The sequence below is a fragment of the Brachionichthys hirsutus genome, chromosome 21 (assembly GCF_040956055.1).
Source record: "Brachionichthys hirsutus isolate HB-005 chromosome 21, CSIRO-AGI_Bhir_v1, whole genome shotgun sequence".
NCBI lineage: Eukaryota > Metazoa > Chordata > Actinopteri > Lophiiformes > Brachionichthyidae > Brachionichthys > Brachionichthys hirsutus.
The window spans coordinates 2,352,186-2,376,319 of record NC_090917.1 but is presented as its reverse complement, the minus strand read 5'-3'; the positions used below and the strand labels follow the sequence as shown (position 1 = coordinate 2,376,319).

At 46.1% G+C, this 24,134-nt stretch overlaps 1 protein-coding gene across 1 annotated transcript; it reads right to left on the bottom strand.

The window, feature by feature from the left end:
- Window positions 1–3,874: 3,874 nt before the first annotated feature.
- LOC137910139 (thyroid hormone receptor alpha-B) lies at window positions 3,875–23,930 on the bottom strand. Its single transcript, XM_068754568.1, has 8 exons — window positions 23,875–23,930; window positions 16,603–16,664; window positions 13,588–13,688; window positions 12,757–12,904; window positions 12,395–12,600; window positions 6,614–6,760; window positions 5,274–5,532; window positions 3,875–4,125 (listed from the first exon to the last, which is right to left on the bottom strand). The coding sequence occupies exons 1-8, from the start codon at window positions 23,928–23,930 to the stop codon at window positions 3,875–3,877; spliced, it is 1,230 nt and encodes a 409-aa protein (XP_068610669.1).
- Window positions 23,931–24,134: the final 204 nt, after the last annotated feature.

Sequence of the window (24,134 nt, the reverse complement as noted above, 5' to 3'; positions counted from 1 at the left end):
AGTTCCTTTGAGTTTCGTGTTGTGTGAGGTATGACATTTCTGTTGCATTACTTTTCATGTTTTAGTTTTTTTTCTTTTCTCCAAAGACATAAAAAAAGAAAAAAAAAAAAAAATATATATATATATATGTACAAAAAAAAAATCCTGTTTTGTGGATTGTAAATTCCTCCTGATAAACTGGGACGGACGGCCGGACAGACACACAAACAGATTAGTTGGCTTATCAACACAAACTATAGATGTGAAAAAGAAGTGAGATATTTTTGCACTGCACGCATGGTCAAAAGTGACTACAGCTTTTTTTTTTTTTTTTTTTCTTTTTTTTTACACAGAGCAGTTTAAGCATAAAAAACAAACAGAAAAATAAGAAAACAATGATAAAATAAAATGAAATCTCCAATAATTTTGTTCAGGAGTCTTTTGTTTTTTTAAAGTCATCTCTTCTCATTTTCATGTATTTATAATCATATATCTTTTTTTTTTTTTTCTTAATCTAAATCAGACTCAGAAGGTAAAGCAGCATAATAATCCTTCTGTCACACACATACCAAGTCAGCTCATGAGAACAAAGGACATCAAAAGTTGTTTCTATTTCTCAGTTCTTTTACCAGGATGTGTTGGCGTGCAGGACCTCGTTCTCATCCTCACCATATGAAGGATGGAGGAGGTCATCCTTTTGGAGGAAAATGAGTGGGGGGGGGGGGGGGGGGGGCTGTTGTGGGTACTGAAAGGGAAACGGTCCCCGTTCCCCCTTCCTCCAAGTGTTTGTTAACATCGTCTCTACAACCAGCCACATCACCCGCTCTCACCCACGTCAATGATGGCGGTTGCCCCGTCCCCGTCCCGCGCTCTCTTCTTCGACATTCCTAACATTCTCACGCTCAAGTCTCTTCCTTGCTCGGCGTTGCTGCTGCTTCGCCGTTCACATTCAGTCGGTGGCGTCGCTGTAGAGGGCAGTTACGACCGGCCTTGTCTGACAAAGGGAGCGGCCCGGATCCTGCGCCGTTTACGGCATTTTTTTGGGGGGGAGGAGCAGAGAGGGACGGAGAGGGTACTGATGGAGAGGATGAGGGGTGAAAGTGATGGGCTGTTGGTCGAACGCCGACTACAGGGCAGGTTTGTGGCTGAGCCCACTGCAGCTGCTAGCTTCTGTTACACAGAGCCGCAGGAAAGCTAATCCGACAAGGTTTAAGATCTGGTTACTGGCTAAAGGGGCGGGGACTGCTGCAGTAGTGTGGAAACTACACTCCAAATTCCTGCCAGATTGGGTGGGGGCTGTTATAATGGGGATGGGGGGTACAATTCAATGAGAGCAAGGCTCCAGAAAAGGGCACCGCTATGGCTTAGCGTCGGGGTCAGGCATGGTGGATCTCTGGAAACAGGGAAGATGCTCCTGAAGGGGGGGGGGGGGTTCCTCTGAGACTCAGACCGGACCACGCCATTGTCCCCAAGGGTGGCGGGGTCCAGTTCGGCTCTCCTTCCTCATCCCAGCTTTGCTCCAGACTCCTGAAGTCTGGCTCGGCCATCTGTGACAATAATGAATGATCCCTGCCACATGCTACTGCTTATTTCTGAGAGGGTGCAGATTCCACATCCTGTACAAGTGGCCAGTAGGAACTACTGCACGCCATAGAAAGCGCTGACAGCCTTACTCTCGTTTTACTTTCTTCCATTCTACTCTAGTCGGAGTGGTAAACCCAGCTAGATTAAGACTGGGCCCAGAACTGGAATGGACCATTTTTGAATCGTCGCGCCTGCTGTGGGTATTTGTAGTGACATACTTCTGCATTAGTGATGAAAAGTGGCAAAAGGCGTTGTTTTGGTTGCGAACATTCCACCTCTGCACGCCTAATGCACGATTGACGGAATGTTGGTTTGCTCTGAACCCCTTTCTGCGCATGCTAATTCAGCGGCGCTATCCCACCACGGCCTTTCTGCTATGGATCTGCTCGGGTTGGGGGGGGTGCGTCTGCTGGGCTGCACCTCCACACTGTCCGCCATTGCCTCCGTGAGTCGATTTCTATTCTGACAGAAACGGGTACATCCAAATTTCAACAGACGACACTTGGTCCCATGTAACAAAAAAAAAAAAAAAGACATAACCCAAATGCAATGGGTACCATTCCCTGGAGTTGGTAAAACGTTCCAGGGGGGGGGTGGACGACCGGCCCTCCTGTCTTCAGTGGTATTTCATTTTAAACCAAGTGATAGCACCGAGGGCTTTTGCTGCGAGTGTTTTCGTCTTTCCATGACTGCAAAGTGTGCAATATGGACCTTTGTGTGAATCTACACGAGCCAACTCGATTGGTGCGTGTCTGTGTGTAGGCTGTGGGCAGCTGCCCTGTGCCCACAAAGGTGAGGTAGTGCCTGACACCACAGGGGCAGTATTGCTACCCCAAACTGGTGGGGGTGGGGGGGGGGGGGGGGTGTCCACTTTGAGGTAAATGGTAGCCGTCTTGGCATTTGCCTGCTCTCAGTGATGCCCATGGTAATAAAAGGCAAATGTGTATGGAAGCCTGGAGGGGCCACACCGAGCCGAGTCCGTATGGAGAGGACTCTGTTTAAACCCTGCAGGTTTGGGCTGTATATCAACACTGCTGCGTAGTGCATGCAGTGAAATGAGGCATTAACGTTAGGTTGAGGTGATGTGTTTTTATGTTTATGTATGAAAGAGACACACAGAGAGAGAGAGAGAATGTGTGTGTGTGTGTGTGTGTGTGTGTGTGTGTGTGTGGGTGCATGCTAGACGAGCTTTCCTGTCTTGCTGCCAGTTGCTGTAATTTAAAACATCCTTCGAGGCTACACCTTTTGGAGATCGACTTCTGAACCCTGGCTCGCAATATGTCCCCTGTCCTCGCTCTATCCCTTCTATCTGACGCTCTCTCTCTGCTTGTCTTACTGTCTTTCCTTCCATGCAGCGAGTGTGTGTGTGTGTGTGTGTGTGTGCGCGCGCTCCATCAGAGGACCCGGTCCAATGACACAAATGAAGGTAGATATGGAGCCATGATCTGCACATTTTTTTCAAAGGTAGACAACTCAGTTTCGTAAAACTGGAGTAGCCTGATATAAATATAGCACCGGTCTCACTGGGACGAACGGAGAAAAGGCTAAAAAAAACCCAAACAAACAAACAAACAACAACAACAACAGCTGCTGCTGAAGGCTCAGATTGAGATGAGGAATTCAGCCGGGTCGGTCTGCGCCACTCCGGCCGTTACACTCCAGAGTAATGCTGAAAGCGTCTGCTGACATTTCAACTTGAGGCGTTTGTTGATTGCGAGAGCCTGCATATACGCAAATTACTTTCAAATAATACTGAGAGGTGCTGTCCAGCATGAGCGCCGGAGACGTGGGATTACAAACGTGCACATCTATTCCCAGAGAGGAGGGAATAGAACCCTGCAAAGAGTGCTGCTCTGAAGAACCGAGGTGGTGCAGGCTATGGCTGTGTACTTTGATATATGTGTGTGTGTGTGTGTGTGTGTGTGTGTGTGTGAGTGTTGTGTACCTGTCCTGGCAAATGGTTACAACTCTTACTAGTTAAGACATCATGCTCAGACAGAAGGGCCCCCCTCAAAGATGTAAAAAATAAGGGGTACGTAAAAGGAGGAGAAACACGTTGGAGGAGAAGGTTGTTCAAAAAACAAGATCCCCGGCTTGCTCGCGTCTCCTGTTGCTGGTGTGTTGCTGTGGTCGGTTCCAGTTCTTAAACCGCATGCTGTAACTATGACGACGGAGAAACGGAGATTCCAGCTGAGAGGATTCTCCCTCAGTCCTTCCCCTATAAATATGATGGCCCTTCCCATCTCCCAGTTTGCCGCAAATTCCTCTCCCCCCCCCCCCCCCACCCCCGTTGCCTGGCAGCGGCCGACTGTCACACCTCCTGGTCCTCGAAGACCTCTAGGAAGAGCGGGGGGAAGAGTTCGTTGGGACACTCCACTTTCATGTGAAGGAAGCGGCTGGCGTGACACGCGCCGATCATCCGCAGGTCCGTCACCTTCATCAGGAGCTTCGGCCAGAAGTGGGGAATGTTGTGCTTGCGGTAGTTGATGTAGTGTTCGAATGCCAGCAGGTACGTCTCCTGGCACTTCTCGATCTTGTCGATGCTGGTCAGGCTGGAACGATCTGGAGAATTGGGAGGGATGGGATGGGATGGAAGAGGAAACGAGATTTGAAAAGGAATGAAAAGAAGCCATCAACGTAAAGTAAACGAGACGTCGACTTCTCCTTCGAGGGAGAAATTTCATGCATTTTTATCAACAATTTTAAATGTGAAATAATTTATGTTTCACAAATGCTCCAACAGTTTTTATACACAACAAAACTGGATGATTTAATAAGATTTAAATTTCAATAACAATGTTTTTTGTTATTACTGGCCTTTATTACTCAGTTGGATGAGGAGCGTCTGCTCCTCGCGATTTAATTGGAGTTATTCATGATGTGGTAAGCCTCCAATAATAATGCATGTTACATTAAGGATAGTTACACTAGAATAACACACTGGAATATGCTGACAAAGCAGAGGGCAGAGTTACTGTGTGGTCCTGGGACACGACCGAAGCTCCCTAAAAACCCGACACGCCGCCAGACGGCCCGGGAACACGCTGGCTCTCATCGGATCAGGTCCGTGTTGCTCGAGCTAAAGGCAATAAATCTGTCAGATAGTTCGCTGGTTCCCATCGTTTAGCAGAGCCACGGACTCCCGTCTGCACTTCCCAACGGCTGCAGGTGCTTGAACGCAACGCAACCACGCAAACACGCTCCGATTCGGATCAGACGATCCGGTCCATGGAGTGAATTTTCCCGTGGAAGACATTTTACGCGACGCAGACAATCAGTCAATTCTCTGCTACATGGCAGGTTAAAAAAATATATTTTCTCATGCTTCAATTCTAATGTGCTTTTCCTTGTCCACTTTTTTATGACGTGTGGATACCGTGATACTCTGCACGGAACCCCCCCTCCCCCCCGCCAATAGCGACGCCCTTTTAATGACATTGAGTGGGAACTTTGGATTTGCTCCTTTCAACACTGAATATATTTGTGGATTTTATCTTCTGGCCATAATTAAAATTTAATTCACAATAAGCTGCATTATAATAATTAGCAAAGCAGCAGGTAATGACTAGGAATGCGGCGTGTGTGGGGAAACTGGATCTCCACGGGAACAGAAGAGTGAAAATTAAAGTCAAACTCCAGCATTAATGAGAAGCACAGATATAAAAGGCAGCTTTAAAACGTGAGAACGACGCTCTGGAGCGGACACCCACCCGAGCTCATGAGCAGCACGGCCTGCAGCAGCGCCACCTCCGTGTCGTCCAGGTTGAACTGGGCCAGGCTCTTGCCCAAATCAAAGATGGCGTCCGAAACGACGCCCAGCCCGCCGTTCTTCAGCTGCTCCCGCTTCACGGCCATCTCCCCGCTTAGTGTCAACGTCTCGCTGTCCGGGTCGTAGCGAATGGCCGCTCGCAGCGACATGATCTCCATGCAGCAGCCCTTCAAGAGGATGATCTGGTCTTCACAAGGTAGCTGGTGGAAAACAAGGCATGACCACTGTTAAGATGGGGGGGGGGGGGGGGGGGGAGAAGTGTCGCGCCAAAAAAGCAGAGAACTCAGTGCCAGTACTTGTGCTCCTAAATAAATTAACTGCGAGGAATCGAGTAAAGAGAGGAAGCAGAGGAGAAATAAAGGAATAAAAGGGATTGGTAAAAGCAGAGTAGAGGGAAAGAAACCGGATTATTTTTATGGCATCACATCCCGAGTGGTTTAACTCAAGACACTTTATAAATAGCTCTAGACGTTACTTTTTAATCGTGGCGAAGAAGAAGGAAGAAGACGGCTATTCCACTGATGAATATATTATATCAGCACTAATACGCCTTGATTTACATGGTTATTAGGGTTGGAAATTAATAAACCATCAGACGGGGATGTGCTGAATGGAATCTCACCTTAATGTGAGCTCGTTTCTGAGCTCACTGCACTCAGCCGCCGAGCAGATGAATTAGCATTCATTGGCGTGATTTATCTTTTACATTTGTACTTCATTTTTATATGTCGCTTTACTTTCTGTGCATGCAACATTATTAATTCAGTGAACGGGCTGCAATTCCATCTCATTAAAAACAGAAAAATCTTCTTTTAAAAATATAATAAATTACATTGTGAATAAAAGACAACACGTCTGACTGATCACCTTCATTGTCTGGAATCCTTATCTTCCACGGTTCGGAATCAAGAAGCTGCACGAGGAATTTATTTCGAATCATCATAATAGAAAAAAACAATACGAATGAGTTGACTATCTCTAAAAACATCCGGATGACCCCTACTTTCCGGAGTGCCTGTTATTTATTCCCCTCGCCTGTGATTGATTACAGCCTCCTACTCATGCAGTTCCAGCGTCCTGATAATTATGCAATTACAGAAGGTCTCATTACAAACAGCAGAGACAATAAACACGATTACACGCTGTTGAGTTAAGGCGGGGCAGACAGAAGCTGAAATGCTTCCTTGATTGTCTGGATCTGTTCTCCCAGAGTGTTGCAGCCATGTGGAGATAATGAGTGTATCTATACGACGGGCCGGCCGATCCGGCCCCGGCACTCACCTCAGAAAACATGGGCAGTTTTTTGGCAAAGTCGACGACACGCGTGATGGCAGGAGTGATGATCTTGGTGAACTCGCTGAAGGCCTCCAGGTCCACCTTATCTCCGTCTGACGTGGGCGCAACCGGAGACTGGCCGATTTTTTCTGGCTGCGTGGGGGAATAAGCGACGGCGGCTGATTAGAGCGGAAAATGACAACTGAGATGCGTCACAATTCGATGACAGGATCGAGGAGGAGACCTAAAAACCCACAACTGAACCAATCATACTCATTTATAGTCCTTAAAGGCGGCATCGCTGTCATGAAAGTGTTTATTTTGAGCCAATCCCACGTGGAATACATGAAATGGAATATGTGTGTCTATATATTTTGACCCATTTAAAACAAATCTTCCAATGCATCTAAAACCTGTTTGTAGATATTTACATTCTCAGCAGGAACCTCCATGTATGAGGTTTATTTTAACTGCTGCAGGGAAGTCATGCACAAACTAGCAAATAGTTTATTGTTTTTATTACTTCCTGACAGAAGAAATACAGCCTGAGCATTTAAATAAATACAAAACTGGAAACACTATAATAGTGAAGAAGAGGATATCTGAGCAAAGTAGGATAAAGAAAAAACTTGAGAGAGAGAGCGAGCGAGCGTGTGGAGGACAAGTTGTAGCATTAATGTGCTTTTATAACAGAAGAGCACAAAAGAATAAAATTAGATTATATCAATAAGATTTGTGTCAGACTTAAAAGTAAAATATAGCAGAGAACAAAAGTGTTTTAAATGCCAGCCTCTGTGCCTCTCCACAAAGTGCTCGCTGGCCTCGGGAGACAAATTAAAGCCGCTTAATCAGATAAAGGCATCGGACACATCACCAGACAAATGGCGGTTACTCACGCGCCTTCAGAGCGGAAACCGCAGATCGGTAATACATGTGTTTACAGAGATGTGCAAACCGAGGCGAACATGATGGAAAAACTTTGTTTCCCGTCGCCTTGAATAAAGCGAGCGTCAAGGGCAGCCATTTATTCGGGCTCGCCGTAAACAATAAATGGGACGAGATAAAAGTATATAAATATTCACCTTACAAATGGAGCCATGAATCACAACCCAGAAGGAGAGGAACCGCCTGAATTAGACCAATCAAATCAAAGGTTCAAGCAGAGGTGGCTTTAACTTTGAAAGGCGACTACTCTTGTCATGCGAAGGGTGAAGTAAACCTTCACTGGGGTAAGTCGGGGTCATTTTTCCTTCCTGGTGTCTCTGTAGAAACCTCAGATATCTCAAAAACCTGACAGAATACGATGTTTGGAGCTTGACGTGCAAAATAAATTACCCTAAAGACAGTTCAACTCTCTTCCAACTATTTACAGGGGCTTCAGCGGACTAACAAAAATGATTTTCCTGCAACTGGAGCGTTAGTTTGAGGATAAGCGCTGAGGAGGGACTGCGTCTTCGTTCCGGGTGGTCGTTCAGGAAGCGCCGTCTCCGCCGAAGAAACTCCTCAAAACATACAGCGAAAAATCTCGCTATACGTGCCAAAACAGACACACGATGACAGGATCTCGATAAGAACGGCGAGTAAAACCGAGAGGGGAGGGGGTTCATGCGAGTTATGTGGCGCGCTTCAACTTTTGACCTTTTTATAAGACGGATTAGAACTGGAAAGTTCATTCCAGTATAACTGGAGTCCGATATGTTTGAATCTGTCTGACGGATGGAAGAACTTTTCTCGTGGCTCATGCTGTACGTGACGTGACGTTACAGCGTTAAAATCAATTAATACCATCTGCGATGCATTTGAGTCGAGAGGAGGCGAGGAAATTGATGGCGAGCTACTTTTCAAGGCTGAAATTCCTGGCTTCTAAAACCACCTTTAATGCAACTGATAACTTTTAAAGCGCTGACATAGAAATGGACTAAAAACACGAGGAGCACGGGTTGAACCCCGGTACTGCTGTAAATCACCCGGTGGTGCATCTGCATGATCAGGCGATAGCGAAACCTCAGGACTGAAGCAACGCAGATCTATGGTTCCAAAACGCTGCTGTTTTTGAGTGTCTGACTGTGAACTAAAACCATATGTCCTCCGTGCACAGAGCCGAACATCTTAAACCAACCCAGTCCAGCTGGTCTCGTTCGCACGACGTTGCGCAGTTCCACAGCAAAGGGCTGCAGATAACAAGTTTGTAAGCCGTTGAAAATAAGAGATTTGCGTGATCTGAAGCTCTGACAGCAGGTGTTCAGCTTCGCATGGCCTGGAAAGCGAAATAAAACACCTGGGGCGAAAAATGTGGGCTGACTACACGAAACCAATGAGATTCCACCATACGAGTACATATGATTGAATTAAAAAATGCGGCCACACTTGACAACACAAACCATTTAAGCCATTTAAGTCTCCCAAATAACTGCATCTGGATGCGTTTGTCTGGAAACGCATGCACGCACGAAGCCGTCACAAACCGACTCTCTTTTAAAAGCTATTTGCAGAGGCCAGACCACAGACTGCGAGCGAGCGAGAGAACACTGCGTCGCTGCAACTCAGACTCAGCGGACGCTTATAGAGCCGAGGGCAACGCACAGGAATGGAGACGGCTTCAAAAAATGTGTTGCTGGTCGGTCAAAACGGTTCCAACAATCCCGACCGTTGGGGCTTTTCAACAGCGGTCGAGTTTCATTTTTATCAGGTGGATCCAATCACGGCCGCCCAACAGTCAGAGTCGGGATGGGCAGCGGCGCGGTACGTCCTGCCGGGATGTTAGCATTCGTGCTAACCATGCTTTGTTGTGCAGTTTGCAAGGGCGACGAGTCTTTGCATCATCTTCGTAGTTCAAAGTTTTGTTGAAATTCCAATATATTTTGATATGAAAGAGAAAAAACGCAGAGAAATGTTCTTGTGCTGTAACTGAGAACAGCTGCTGAGTTCTATTCCCAGGATTTCTGGCTCCCTTTGTACTCGGCCGAGTGTTAGTCTGCTTGATGTGGCGAGTTTGTTGTGCTGCCCGCTTTTTTGTCTTACAGTCTTTTTTGCACTTCTCGCATATCACCGTTGGCTTAGGGTCATCGTTGGATCTTTTGCGATTAAACTTCTTCCACGCTACGGGAAGCCACTCCCCTTCTTTAGCCTTCAGCAAAATTGCCATTTTCAGGAAAGCTAAAAAGGTCTGAACTGAAAGTAAAAATGTAGTCATTGAGGCTTTATGCTAATTATGCGAACCAGTTTTCTAAATCCTGGTCATTGCACACCCTTCGCCCTGATTTAATTTTAATCTTAAATCTTGATTCATGATGCAGTAAATTAAAGACAGGGTTTCAGATGATCCGGAACATTTCATCCTCTTCCTCCTCACCTGCAGCGTGCGTACGGAAACGTTACGGGCCCTTTCAAGTTTTCCAAAATGGATTCAATTAATGCCATTTTCATCAATCTACACAAGACGCTGCACCTGCGACAAAGCAAAGACAGCCGTTTGGATTATGTTTTAAATGTTTTTAAAAGGCTCGCGATGTATTATTCTCATCCCCGTTAAGACCCTTCGCGTAGTATATTGTGGTAATTGCACATCTGGCAGCAAATACAGTCTCAAGGGTACCGGTACTTTGGAATCGTCTCACAGGCTAAACGCATCTTTCTTTTGGACATTTCTGCACAATGCCTGCTTCTTCTGGCTGAAAACCAAATGGAGAAGCTATAAATTCATACTTTAAAAGAAGATAAGTAGTCGTGTGGTTTTTTTTTTTTTTTGGTCGTAAATCTTAAACTTAAAACTTTTCCTTCCTTTTTTTGCAGAATCATTGCAATCCCGTTATCGTCCTCTGAGACAGTCAAACGGATCCACACCCCGGCGACGACATGTTTGGTCTATCAACGAAAGCCATTTGGCGTCACACGAGCTGCTTATCTACAGGCTATATAATTTAATTATTCGCTGTTATATGCTTCCCACTATAAATAATTTATTGGTTCCACCTACTGAGTATTTCAAGTTCCTCCAGTTTTTCTTGGCAGAACATTTGAAGCTCAACCAGGTTGGAAGATTCAGATCTCTCCAGACTCCTAGGACTTTTACCGACGTCGCTACCGTTGTCTTGTAAAAACGTAAACCTTTGTTCCAGCCTGAGAACCTGAGCCTAGAAGGGTTTTCCTTCCAATCCCTTGCCACAGAAAAATCCCCCCCCCCCCCACAGCACGATGTTGCCAGCAGGAATGGTATTAATGAGGTCACGTCTGGTGTCGAGCCTTCCTCTCTAAACCCCATTGGCAATAGTGGCCAAATAGTCTAATCTTCTATCACATCACACCCGCGGATTTTCCCTCTCATGGTCTGAGAATTGTTCAGGTGCCTTTACAATCTCCCAGCAGGCTGCCATATCCATTTTCATGAAGAGTGGCGTGTGTCTGGCTGCTCGACCATAAAGGCCCGCGTGCCAGACGGAGAGCGATCCTTCCATCGCCACAAACCGGAAATCAATTCCAGCGATCGTTGGGTACACAGTTACCTGTCTGACAAAGAGCACAATGCAACACATAAGTGCTTTTAAACCCTCCCCAGATGAACCCACCATGCTTCTGGCACCAATCAGCACCTTACAAGACAGAGCCCCGCATTTTACAAACCCCTTCATTCGGCGATGAAGGGGTTCGTAAAATGGCGTTGTGAGAAACGGAACGCTTAAAACAAACACGGTAAGCGCCTCAGATAATCCCGAAGCAGAACATGAGGTCAGCCTCCGTCTGCGTTTGAGTAAGACGGGAAAGAGGAGAGGAAACCCTGACGGGGCTGTCCAGGATAAATGTGAGAACCGGCGCAGCAGAAAAACAGTTTGAGAAAGAGAAACTCTCACCGCCGGCATCCCTGCCAACTTTCAGACGTGCTCACAACTAAAGATTTTGCGGTGGCAGAGATAAGGAAGGAATTCATCCCAAAAAAAAAGGGATGGGGGGGGGGGCGTTGGGGTAGACGCCGAGGGACAGTCTGAGAGGCAACAAAGAAATGAACATGGGAAACGGATTAAAGAGAAAGAAAAAGAGACTTGAGGTGTGAACAAAAACAATAAAGGGAATTATGGCTGGGTAAGAGCCCGGGAGGATTAGAATACATACACCCCCCCCCCCCCCCCCCCCCCCAAATTCTGGAGAGAACTGAGGAATTAAGACACGAAACAGAAACAGACAGGAGGAAATGAAGAGCGATAAATTCTGAAGCGCTTCATCTCAGCCCGGCAAAACAAAAACGGCATCACTTTTGATTTCAAGATGCATGTTTGCGCGCGGATATAATCCGTATTCCTGTTTGTAGATTAGATCGCTTTCAAACTGAAGCACGCTAAGGCACATTTTAAAGTTTAAAATCACCCCCGTGGCAACTCATCCTGATCGCTTGAGCAAATTGTCGTTGGTGTTTTGGGAACCCGGTGTCGTTTCATCATCTAATGAAGCGCTCATTTTTGTTTGCTGCTCTTGAGCAGATCTGTGATACAAAGAAGTTAGACAGGACAGAAAAAGTGTGTGCGTTGAGATCCAGAGGGGCAAAGACGTGTTCCACAGTCGTGCACACAGAAAGCTTTCTATCGTTTACGTCCAAGAAGTGACTCAGTTATCTGTCATCAGACTTTTCTGTCGCGATGTTGTCTTCATCCCAGCGATTGATTACAAAACCTTATCCGGTTGCGATCATTTGAAAATCTCAACTCTATAATTATTTGTCTAAAGTCTTGTTTTCTGCAGACTTGCAGCATTGAGCGAGAACTTGCTTGCAAGTATATAAAAAAAAACTGTCCCTACCAGGAATTTGCGCTTCTGTTTCCACTGGGAGCCCTGAGCATTGGTGTGTCGGTGGGCCTCTGTCACCATGTGAATCAGATCCCACTCGTCCCCAGTGGGCTCTGGACGGTTCTGGAGAGTTTTCACTATCTCCTCCTTCTTGCGTCGCTCCCTGTTCTCCTCGATAAGACGCCGTTTAGCCACCCGCTTCGAGTCATCCAACACCACTTGGGGAAGAAAGAAAGAGACGTGTGAGCCAGTGTGATTTCAAGACATTAAATGAAGCACTAAGTCAGATTTAGCACCGCACCTACATCTGAAGGTGTGCTAATTACAGGTTTATCTCATGAGTTTGTGTGTAAATGCGTAGAAGCGACACTCACAGTCCATGGCCATGCCCACTGCAATGCACTTCTTGAAGCGGCACAGCTGACACTGGTTGCGGGTAATCTTGTCGATGATGCAGCAGCCATCGTACTTACAGGAGTAGGACGGGTGGAGGTTCTTTTGTATGGTCCTGCGGAAGAAACCCTGCAGGCAGACAGTAAGGTAGAGATGGATGGATGGTTTGTAGACAATAGAAGGACATGTGAAAGGGAAAGCCCATTGGTTAAAAATCATTGCTTGAAGGCACAATTACAAGTTGAACAGCTGTGGTTGGAAATTAATCTATGTGTGTAAAATAAGCTTTTTAAATGTATCTTGCAGGAAGAAGAGATCTGATGGTTGATCGTGCAAACGGTCATACATCAAGGAATTCTTGGCTGATCGCAATCGTCTTGTCTACACGGCTTATCTCTGGCTACGGGTGAGAGGCTGGTTACACCCTGGATGAGACGCCAGCTCAATTTCAAATGAAAGACAGATACCGGTAACCCATGCATGCTCCACCTATAGACAATCTGACAAAGTTGTAGGAAGCCAGAGAACCCGCAAACAACCCACACGTGCAAACTACATATCGAAAGGAATCGAACCTGGAACCTTCTGGCTGTGAGGGAACAGCACTATCCACCGCGCCACCGTGCTGCCCGGAGGTAGCATGCCATTCATCAACATCAACAGGATGAGCAGCAGCAAGGCGATAAATGCTACACCTTATAGCCGACGGGTCGAACACGTCTACACATCCTCCGTTTTCTTTTTCCTTTTCATTTATGTGGTTCTACAGTATTTACTCAAATTATAGAGTGTGTGTGTGTGTGTGTGTATACCTTGCAGCCCTCACAGGTAATGCAGCGGTAGTGGTAACCTGTGGCCTTGTCGCCACACACCACACATGGCTCATCCTTTTCGAGGTAGCTGGGGATGTACCCTGAGAAAGAGGAGCAGAGTCACAGTCAGACGGAATGTGATTTCATTTTAGAATGAAGGTCCACTCCTGAATCCATCACGCCAAGCACACGACACCCCACTCATCGTTTCTGCATCGTCTGAAAGACCAAACCTATCTGATGACTCTCCTATTGAACGGCCAAGAGTTATAAAATAATGGCAAGCCTTCATCATTAACTCCTCTTCAATCAGATGAATAGAAATCCCGAAAATTAAAGATTCGATTGGATTTCTATTATACGACTTTCACAAAATAGAACGTGCTGCACTTCTATGATATGCATGTTGCATTAGCTTCACTGTTCTAAATTTAGCTTCGAGTATAGTTCATTTCTTTCTGTACTCGTCTTCCTCTCTCTGCAGCTTTTCTTCTGTATTAAAATAAGGAACAGGATTGCTTTGTTTCCTTTCCTTCGGACCGAGCGAGACGGAGGGAGGGGGCGCAGGGACACAGGAAATAGCAGCTTTCAAGCACCCTCCCCCTTCTTTTTTTTTTAAACAATCTATAGCTTAGAATCTGAGAGGGGAGGAGCTGGAACACTGCAAATACACAGATGTGGGTGGTTGGGTTTGAACACACACACACACACACAGCTGTCAGTGCATCTTTGCAGTCTGTATATATCTATAATGTTCACATGACATTCATGTGTGTGCGTGCGTGTGTGCGTGTGCGTGTGCTAAGGCGTGGTGAAAGCTGCGACTGGCAGTGTCAGTTGGGCTCTGCCTTTTGGCATGGTTACAGATTTTAAATGGGGAGGGGGAGGATGCAAAGAGGATGGAAGGCAAGAAAAGAAAAGACGCAGATATGAGAGCAGATGAGGCACGAGTGGCATTATGGGCAATTATTTTAAATATATACTGTATATGATTTTGAAGAGCTCCAGCCCTCTTTCCGTTGTTAAGAAAAATGCCTTTGAAATCAATTATAAACCCAGAGGGATAGGCAGAGCATTTTGCTAGCTTCATCCCTTACAGAGAAACAGCGAGGACACAAGATGACAAAAAAGACGGAGGAAGAGGTAAAAAAAAAAACAAACAGGTGGAGTTTAGAGAAACGGGCCGATGGAAAGATAACCAGGATATCAGAGAACGATCATATAGGGGAAATGTCAGCTCCAGTGTGTTGGCAAGGCAAACAGCAGCAGCAGCCCGATCCCTGAGCCAGGCTGCAGCGACGGTGTTTGCAAGCCGAGCCAAAAATCAATACTCATGCAGCGCTCCGGCTCCGGCTGCCCCCACACCCCCCCACAACAAAACCCCACGATAGCTCCACCAGCCAAACCCACAGAAGGGCAGGAGAGTTCCCACAGAGACTGATGCAAGAGAAATATTTCATCCTAACTGGTTCCGCCACGACATGAGATCTTCAATTTCAATTTATCAACGGGTATTGATCGGGGGGGGGGGTTGTGACATCAGAAGGGGCGTTGGTTGATAAATGACTGTTGAATGTCTTCCAGAAAGTTGCTGATTTCCAGACACGGCGATGTGAACCACTTCTGCCACGTTATTCAGGCTCCTTTGAGCTCTACCCCCAGCTGACATACTAAAGATGGCCGTCATAAGTGAAGCAAAAACGCCTCCTGGCTTCACCATAAATCGTATCAGCACCTTTTCTAGAAGCTGGGACATGAGCCAGACCAAAACATTGTTGTCTGTCACTTCTGTGCATTTTTCTCACACTGATGTTTGTTTATGTCTTCATTTTGCTTTTGTAGATAATGAGCCATTATCCGATGCTATGCTAAGGCGATGACACCACACGATTGACAGCTGCGCGTTGATTGCGACTCTGGCGCCAGTCGACGTTGCCGGCATGTTTTGACTTGACTTGAGGAGGAAGCGGAGGCCCGCCATCCATCTTTACACAAGTCACCGTTCTCCGTCAGCTGAAGGAAACATCGCCACGGCTGCAAAAGGCTTCGCTAAGTTCACCGGTGTGCCAATTTGGTCAGCGTGCCGTCTTGTGGTGCGACCAACTCAAGCGTTCTTTTATCTTGACTCTGCTGTCTGGCTGCTCCTGACATCATCGCTGTGTAATCCAATTCAAATAGGCCCATATGGAATAGAATAAAGGATTCCAGAGCAAAGCAGCCAAAGCGACAGATGGGAGGGAAAACCTGTAGACATGTAGACTCGGATTTGATGTTTGCATTCCTCCCGCCCAATCGCATTCAGGATCTCCCACTCCTCCCTGTTTCCTACGTACTCCTTTAAGCGGAGGGGATTTTGAGCCGTCACTCAGACAGAACTCTAAGTCCGACAAGAAAGAAAATTGAGCAGATGGCTCTCGTTTATTGACGAGCGTTGCCAAAATGTTTTATATTTTCTCCTTGGAGCCGACAAATCAAAAAGCTTTACGTGCGTTAGGCAGCGATGAATAACGTCCCATAAGCTTCCACGGAGTCATCCCATTGACTGGATTCACCGCCATGAGAGTGGGTTTTTGTGTCACACACAGCACAGCAGAAATGCTGGGGAAAGTGGTTTTAAAAACAAGAATTGAAAGAGCTCTTGCTCTCTGAAGGAGAGATGGGTTTTTAAAGGGGTTTGTTTCCCAGCTGCCACGCCAGACAGTCCATAAAAACCATCGCCCGCCAGCCGGGAGATACTTTATTGATATTTAGGTTTCACTGATCCTGATGTTCCCCTTCTGGCCATTTGCCTCGTGTCATTGTCGTCATCGATTGGCTCATTCCTGATGCATTTTCTGTGCAGGTCTGCGCCGGTTTCCTGCACATTTACCTTAATAGTCCTAATAGATGTGCAATGCGCAAAACGGGTGGTCGATCAGCTGCAGGAGGCAGTTTGGTAATTGGATCAAATACTTTAAAAATCGCCACTGGAGTGGAAGTTTTTTCGAACCCCGTCCCTTCCAATTAGTTACTCACCAGTCATGCTCTTCACCGAACATTGGCTGTTCTTCCTCTTCCTCTTCGGGCCATTGAGCCACCTGGAAGATGAACGAAAGGGGCAAACCAGAGGAGAGAAAAAGAAAGAGAACGCATGTAAGCCCGCAGTCTGTAAATACAACACAAATTCATTTATCGGGACGAATCACATCTGGGATCGCTCTGCCCATCAAAGCGCAACCGATGAGAGCGAAGAAGTAGACCCCACAGAGCAGCACCGCTTTCCCTGTCATGCTTTCAAGCCATTAGCTCCCCAATACTGCTAACGAGAATGCTATCAAACACTTAGTGCAAGCGTCAGGTGCAATTTTACCGGTAATGTATCCAGGCAATGGCTCTAATGTAAAGACCCTGTGTTGATGGTCTCTAGGAGGATGTTAGAACATGCACCTGACAGGTGAGGCACGTGAAGCTGCAGACTGGAGCCGGCTGAGGTGAAAGAGGAAGCAAACGGGGCCCTTTAATACCAGCTGCAGCAGAGAGACGGGACTCCATTAGAAAAAACAAGGGCTCAGTCTCTGGATGGAATACACAAGCCGATAAGTCCCATTCGCCGTGTGATGGATTTACATTACAGTATGTTCTTTATTATAGGGAGGGAAATGATCCGTCCTCTGCTGCTCTCCCTGACGCTACGCCTTTTGTCTCATAAATCTTATATCTGTGTGTGTGTGTGCGTGTGTTTTGTGTGTGTTTGGAGTTTCGCCACGTGTAAATGGAAGATCTACTGATCTGTATATCTACACCACCAGTCAAAAGTCTGGACACACCTGATGACATTTTTTCTTCTTTATTTATATTACTTTCTACACTGTAGATACCAAATGACACCACTGAAACTATGAAGGAAGTTATATGAAATGATATACATTTATATAATTTATTATATATATTTTTTTTAAAGTGACAGAATTTTAAACATGTTGATAGTTGAGATATTTTAGATTCACAGGTGAGCCTCGTCACGAGCGCGCAGAGCAGCGATCATCCAAACCTTTGACTGGTAGTGTATACAAACTTTATATATACACTGGTGATATAAACAAATGTCCTACCCCAGCTGAGGCTCGTGTACATAATGTAACAAAGTCTTAATTATCACACATCAATTCCTTATAGATTATCAAAATTGTAGATTTGCGATTGTAAAATGTCTCCCGATTCTCACGTTTCTGCCTGCAGCACGTAGAGAAAACGAGTATATAAACGCAATAAAACACTAAAGTTTGCACAGGTGTGTCGGCAAATTTGTGGTTTTATTATTGCGCAATTACTTAAGTTCCACATGAAAAACAATTCTCTTTCCTTTAAGCATGCTGGGAAAACTTGCCCATAATCAGTTTGTAAATATCTAGCATGAAGCGGGGGTTCGTGGATTCTTTCATACTGGACAATCCTTCCTTTTTTATTATTCGAATTCTAAAGAACTAAAATCCTACCGGGCGGAGCACACGTGAGCTGACTCGGGCGCTCTTTACCTCTGCCTGGTTTATTGGTTTCATACATCAGAATTCTGTCAGTCTGTTATTTGCTCACATGAGGAGACAAGAGTCGACAAAGAGGAGTTTCCCAGGGCGAAACATGACGAAAACCTGTTCTCGCCTTTCTTGTTTCTTTTTCGACATGCGTCTGAACATGACATGTTTTTCGTCGTGGTTCATGCGTGGCTGTTTGAACGCGACCGTTTCACCTCAGGTAAAGGTAAAGGTCGTCACCGACGGCGCCCGTTGGCCTTTTGAGGTTATGAGGCACGACCTTGAAGAGTAGCTTTTTTAATTAAAGCTTCTTTTTCCGTGATTGTTCTACCTGCAGCTTCTTATTAGGGCTCATTAAACTCGTCTGTGGCCCGTTTAAGGGCTATAACGCCGCTGCCGTAATGGAATGTGGAAAGGCAATGAAGGCGATCAGACGCCGCCGCTTCAAAGCCTGGAAGACAGGAAAGGTCGCCAGGTCCGAACTACGTAGAGCTTTCACCGACTTTGGCATCACTTTTTAAATCTACCGGAGGCAACCGCAAATAAACTGTCAGCTCGATGACAGCTTACTCCTCCCATGTGGTCGCATGCTGTTTAAATAAGATAAAAGAGACGTTCCTTATTCGAGACTCATTCACGCCAACGCTTCTGCATGACCTGCAATATGTTGAGCTTCATTCTCCCTGAGGTTTTCCATTTCCTTTGATGCACAGCAACGCCCAGAGAACAGGCAATGCAACAATATAATGGTGAGATGATAATAAAAGTGACCCCCTCACATGATAACCCCCACCCCCCTCCAGCTCTGACCTTCTATTATGATTTGATTCTTCCCAAATGAGCATTCGGGAAGCGGTAAAAAAAAATGAAAAAAATGAAAAATAAAATAAAAGTTGTGCTTTCATTACTGTAGGAGCATTCAGCGGAGAGATATAGAAGGAAACGGCGCCAAGTGGCTTCCAGAAGAGAAAAGAAGAGCAACCCGGTTCCAACGTCTGGTCAGAGGTGGTATTTTAACCACAAATAAACCTCTCATCTAACACGGTGGTTTGAATCCTTAAACTAACAGCCTAAACACACACATTAAAGAGAAATCAGATTTGGACACTTATGCGGGGAAAACAAAAATGCAGGCAGGCAGTCTGGACAGGTTTCAAAATGTGTCACCGACTCGTGGTCATGTGTGCAAACACAAACACGTCGCTTCATGGATCCAATTTTTTTTTTGGAAGGAATGCAATTTTTGTTCCTTTTTGCACGTCGGGGCTTGAAGCCCTGCGCCGCCGGGGCAAACCACAGAGCGCTTTTCAATTTCAAACTCCAAAAACTTGGGAAGCGATGCAGATTGCAACACACCTCTAATGCACGAAGTGCAAGTCCCTTACACTGTGCCTCTCGGCAACCTGGGCCAAGCCCGCAGAAACAACAATGCTGCACTGTTTCTCCATCGCACACACGGTGGAATAAATGAAACAGTTGGTGTCCTGATCTACGAGGACCGTCGGCACAAGCTGCAAAACCAAACAGGCAAAGCAAAAGGCAAGTCTAAAAGAGGAAGTAAAGTACACTTACAGTGTGTAGGATTGTAAAATTGGCATGTCAGAGGACTAAACGTGCCTTACGTGCTGCTTCACAGCTCTGGTGCATGGACTCACACAGTCTCACGCAGATGTTTCTACCAAGCTATCTTAAGGCGGCTGACACTTTGAAACACGCTCTGCCGCTCCCTCGCGCTCTGGGCCAGTCAGGTGGTGGCGGTACCACCCAGTGAGCCCTGATTGGAGGAAAGCCAGCGATTGACAGCAGGAGTGTCGAGCAGGACACGGTCGGGTTGGCAGGGAACCGGGCCTGTTAGACTGCTGCAAGACAGAAGGGTAAAAAAAAAATAAAAAAAAAAACTCATCTGCTGAGTCAGCTAGAAATAAAAATAAAACCCGACAGTGGAAATGAGAAAGAAAGTCAGAAAAAATAATCCTCCCTCTTCTCATAAGAGTAGGTAACAGCAGGTGAACGTCGCTATGGAAACACTGCTATACGACTGCATTTTTTGCTCGTCCCATCAGGGGTCACACCACAGCAAATCAACTTCCTCCACTTCACCCTGTCCTTTGCATCGTCCTCCCCAACACCACCCCACTCTCATGTCCTCCCTATGGAATCACAAGATCTGAAAATTGTACGAAATTCTAGATAGCAAAAGGACGTCACTCCAGAATATGGTCTACTCTGGAGTGACGTCGATATATGAAGCAAATGTTAAAGTTCTGTTCCAGATTATTAAATGAAACTAAATTATGTTTTGTGGTGCTTATCGTTCATTCTCCACAGCTGCTTCTGCTCCTTCCTATACGTCGAGCGCTTGTGGACACTTTGTGTCCCGCCGTCGTCTAAATTACAGGCCGAGCTAGAAGGGGACATAGTCCACCATTGAGTGAAAGCACACAACTCCCTCTGTCCAAGCAAGTGCACAGCAACCCACACATAAACCAGTAATAAACACAGACCTAAATCCTCAAACACATATATATATATATAGCTTGTTGCATCTATAGAGGTTTAAAAAGAACTTTACAGCCTAAATGACTACATTTAGCCTGTATTTAGTTGCATTTATTGCACATTTGAAATTTGTGGATTCTGTGCATATTCTATTTGATAGTTTGCCTAAAAATACATCCGAGGGAGATCGGATCACCATTGAGTGAATATTCAATTTTCATCTCTGTGACTGAAACGCAATGAACCAAAAGTCCAGGCGGAGACACTCAAGGTGGTTTGAGAGGCTGTGAGGATTTTCTTGTAATGGGTGTCATGCCTTCTTCAGGGTGTGGACACACACACACACGAAGACAAACAAGCTATATAATAAGAGAAAGATCATTAAGTTAAAAGGAAATTCTTAGAGGCGCACAAATAGGTTGAGCATTTTCTTTAAAGATATAAAACTGTGTAGTTGAATGATGAAATTAGTGCGTTGTACATAAGCAGAAAACGCACAGACAGAGAGACTTTAAGGAAGCCTTCATCCAGAAAAAGAACCATTACTGCATTACTGGAGAAACTAGTTGAGCCACAAACAGTCCAAAAAACACATTCTGAACAAAGCAGTTCTACTCGTCAAGCCTTTGCGTGCTTGCATTCAGCAAGTTTGTTAAACTCGCTATGTGTAACACATGACTTAATGCACGCGGCGTGGACGCGCCCAAAAACCGGTATGAAGCACACACTGACGAAACAAAAACACCTTCGTCATTTGGCACGAAGGCGAGCACGTACAGCGACTCCCGTTCTGCTGAAGCCAAATGACAGTTCCACAGCCTGACCTCCAAAATGCCGCCCGACACCGAACCGCCGGCGAGAAGATGTAAAAATCCGTAGCGTGAGGATGATTGACAACGCCTTCTAATCCTGCATCACCATCCTGTCTCCATGATCAGGGGGTAGAAAAGCCTGAATCCATTCTACGCATGGCGGCTAAAATAAGGCGACTCTTTGATCATGCAGAGCAGGTAGATAGTTGCAGCGGTTTCTCTTCTCACACGCCCATCGTGTGTCTTCCTCTCTTTAATTACACATTAAAATGTCTTTCCTGACAGATAATAGAGGCTTAATCTAGTTAATATTGTACCCTAGTTATGTTCAAATACCCACAATGGTTAAAAGAATGACTTCAATTTCATCCAGAGAAATAAGGTGACTGAAACATCAGTCAGCTGCAGTGATATCTGACACATGCTGCAACTCCAATATGGACGTTACGACTAAATCTTAAAGGGTGGGGCAATTTGTGCACCCTAATGAGGCAACCGGCAACAGCATGGCACCAGAATTTCTGATTTCATCGGGGGTCTAAACTATGACGCTGATCTCATTTCTCTAAATGGGTCTAGTTCTCTCTCTGCAAGCTGGTAACCTTACATTCACTTCAAATCGGCCCGAGCACCTCCGAACAGTGTTGTGACAACACGCTGGAGGGAGGGGCAGAGATTTGTTCAAATCCACCGCCGTGCCTAATACGCCGCCAGCATCTCCTCCGAGCAGCAACTGCTTCGGCCTGAAGCCAGCGGAGATTGAGTCCCCTTTGCTTTTAGTTATCCACGCTGTAGGAAAGTCCTGCAGCCCAAGCAGAGCCCCAGAGAATAGTCATACCCCAAACATGGCGACCGAAGCAGGAAGGCGCCCGTAACCATGGCGACACCGACAGTCCCCTGGAAAGACCCGCTAATCTCCTGACAGGTGTCACATGTCGGCCGAGGAATCCACCCGGGCTCCGCCGGATCGACGTTCTTAGCATGAGCTTCTAATGCGGCACACGTGGAATCTATCTGAGGCTGGATTGGAAGCAGCCAGCTAGTCTCTCCGCCTGATAACAATAACTCAGATTGTTGCGATCATGTAAATGTGATCTGACAGGGATGGCGACGCAACTTCACAAATAGTCCAGGACACAAATTTGTACACAAGACATTAAAGGCCGCCGCCGCCGCCCGATTTATGGCTATTGTTCCAAGCGCCCTCTCAGAAATATAACGTTTTAATCCAGGGGGAACGATCACACGATTCGGGACCATCAGCAAATATTCCGATTTATGACACCATTCAAATCGGGATCAACGGCGAAGCGGTCGAAGTCGTCACGTCGCTTCCCATCTCTGTTCCGCTTGCTCAGCAGCAGTTAGACGAATAGATAATGACAGCTGTTGTTAAATCCTAAACTTTTATTATCTCAGCTCCAAACTGCATGACCCCCCCCCGCCCCCCAGCCAGGCAGACAGCACTGCCTGGCTGTTTATTTCTGCTCAGCGATAGGCTGTTAGTTCTATCTATACCGAGTGGAAATGCCCAAAGCTTATCCTCGTAACCATCAAAAATTTAGAACAGATACTCCGTCAAGATAAAGTTATCACTCGGCCCTAATTATAATCGCAATGAGAAAATAACATTTAGCTTTAAATGCCATACATTGCATCCTTTCTTTGTTTAGATCCCACAAGTTCCCATGAGATTGTTTTCATTGATTCATCTGGCATAGAACGAGATTCAAGTGTTCCTGCGACCTTTGACCTGTGGCACAAAGGGGAAGAAAGCTCAGGCTGTCCACAGTGGAGGTGTTTCCGCCGTCATAGGGCTGATGATAAAGACGGAACAGAAAGAAAGATCAGGACCATCGTGCAAGAATTCAAGAAGAAACAATCGTTTCTCCGCTCAGGTAGCCTCAGAAAGCTCTGTTTAACCTTCAATTAAAAAAATCTCTGCGCTCGCTCACTCAATTCGTCTTAAACCCCTGCTTTACCCAAAGCCCTCTTCCACAGAGAGGGCACCTTCCTCTCGTAACAGCACTATGACAGCGGCTCCATTCCACTAATATTATGTTTTCATTAATGAGGAGGGGCTTTGTGTTTGAGCTGGTCTGACTGTCTCTGCTCCTCAAGGGTTCAAAACGGGTCGCACGTAGCTATAGGCTTCATTATCAGAAATCAATTCGGATAAGAAGGGGGGGGGGACGACGACAGATGGAAAGAGGGGCTATAGTGTCTGGCTCGCCTGAAAAAAGGAAGTAAAATCAGAAAACCATACGAGAGATTTAGACGATAAAGACCGGAAGACAGAAAAATACATTCCTGTCCCGAGGAAACCTCCATGTGAAGCATCAGGCACATGAAGAAGTGCACACTTCATTTCAGAGACACGTTTATGTCAAAAATAGAAAAAAAAAACAAATCAAAAAGAAGCAGCTGAAAATTCTATAAGCACAGAAATACAATTTCCAACTCACCGTTTCTCTTCTCCCTCTGGTGGGTTAGGGTCCTGCACCTCGGGAACAAGTTCCATTCACCTTAATTCCATCCAGCAGCCAATCATGAGAGACTGAGGCAAGCCCCACCCTCGGTTGCACACTTGTCATTCGCTGGTTGGGAAGGGACAGTCAGTGAAACATGACAGGGTCCCGTCCCTGGGGTCTCGGGGAGGAAGCGTCGAGGAGAGGCGGGTTGGGTGAGGGGCCTCCAGAAGGAGTCAGCCCCCCCTGCGAGGTTT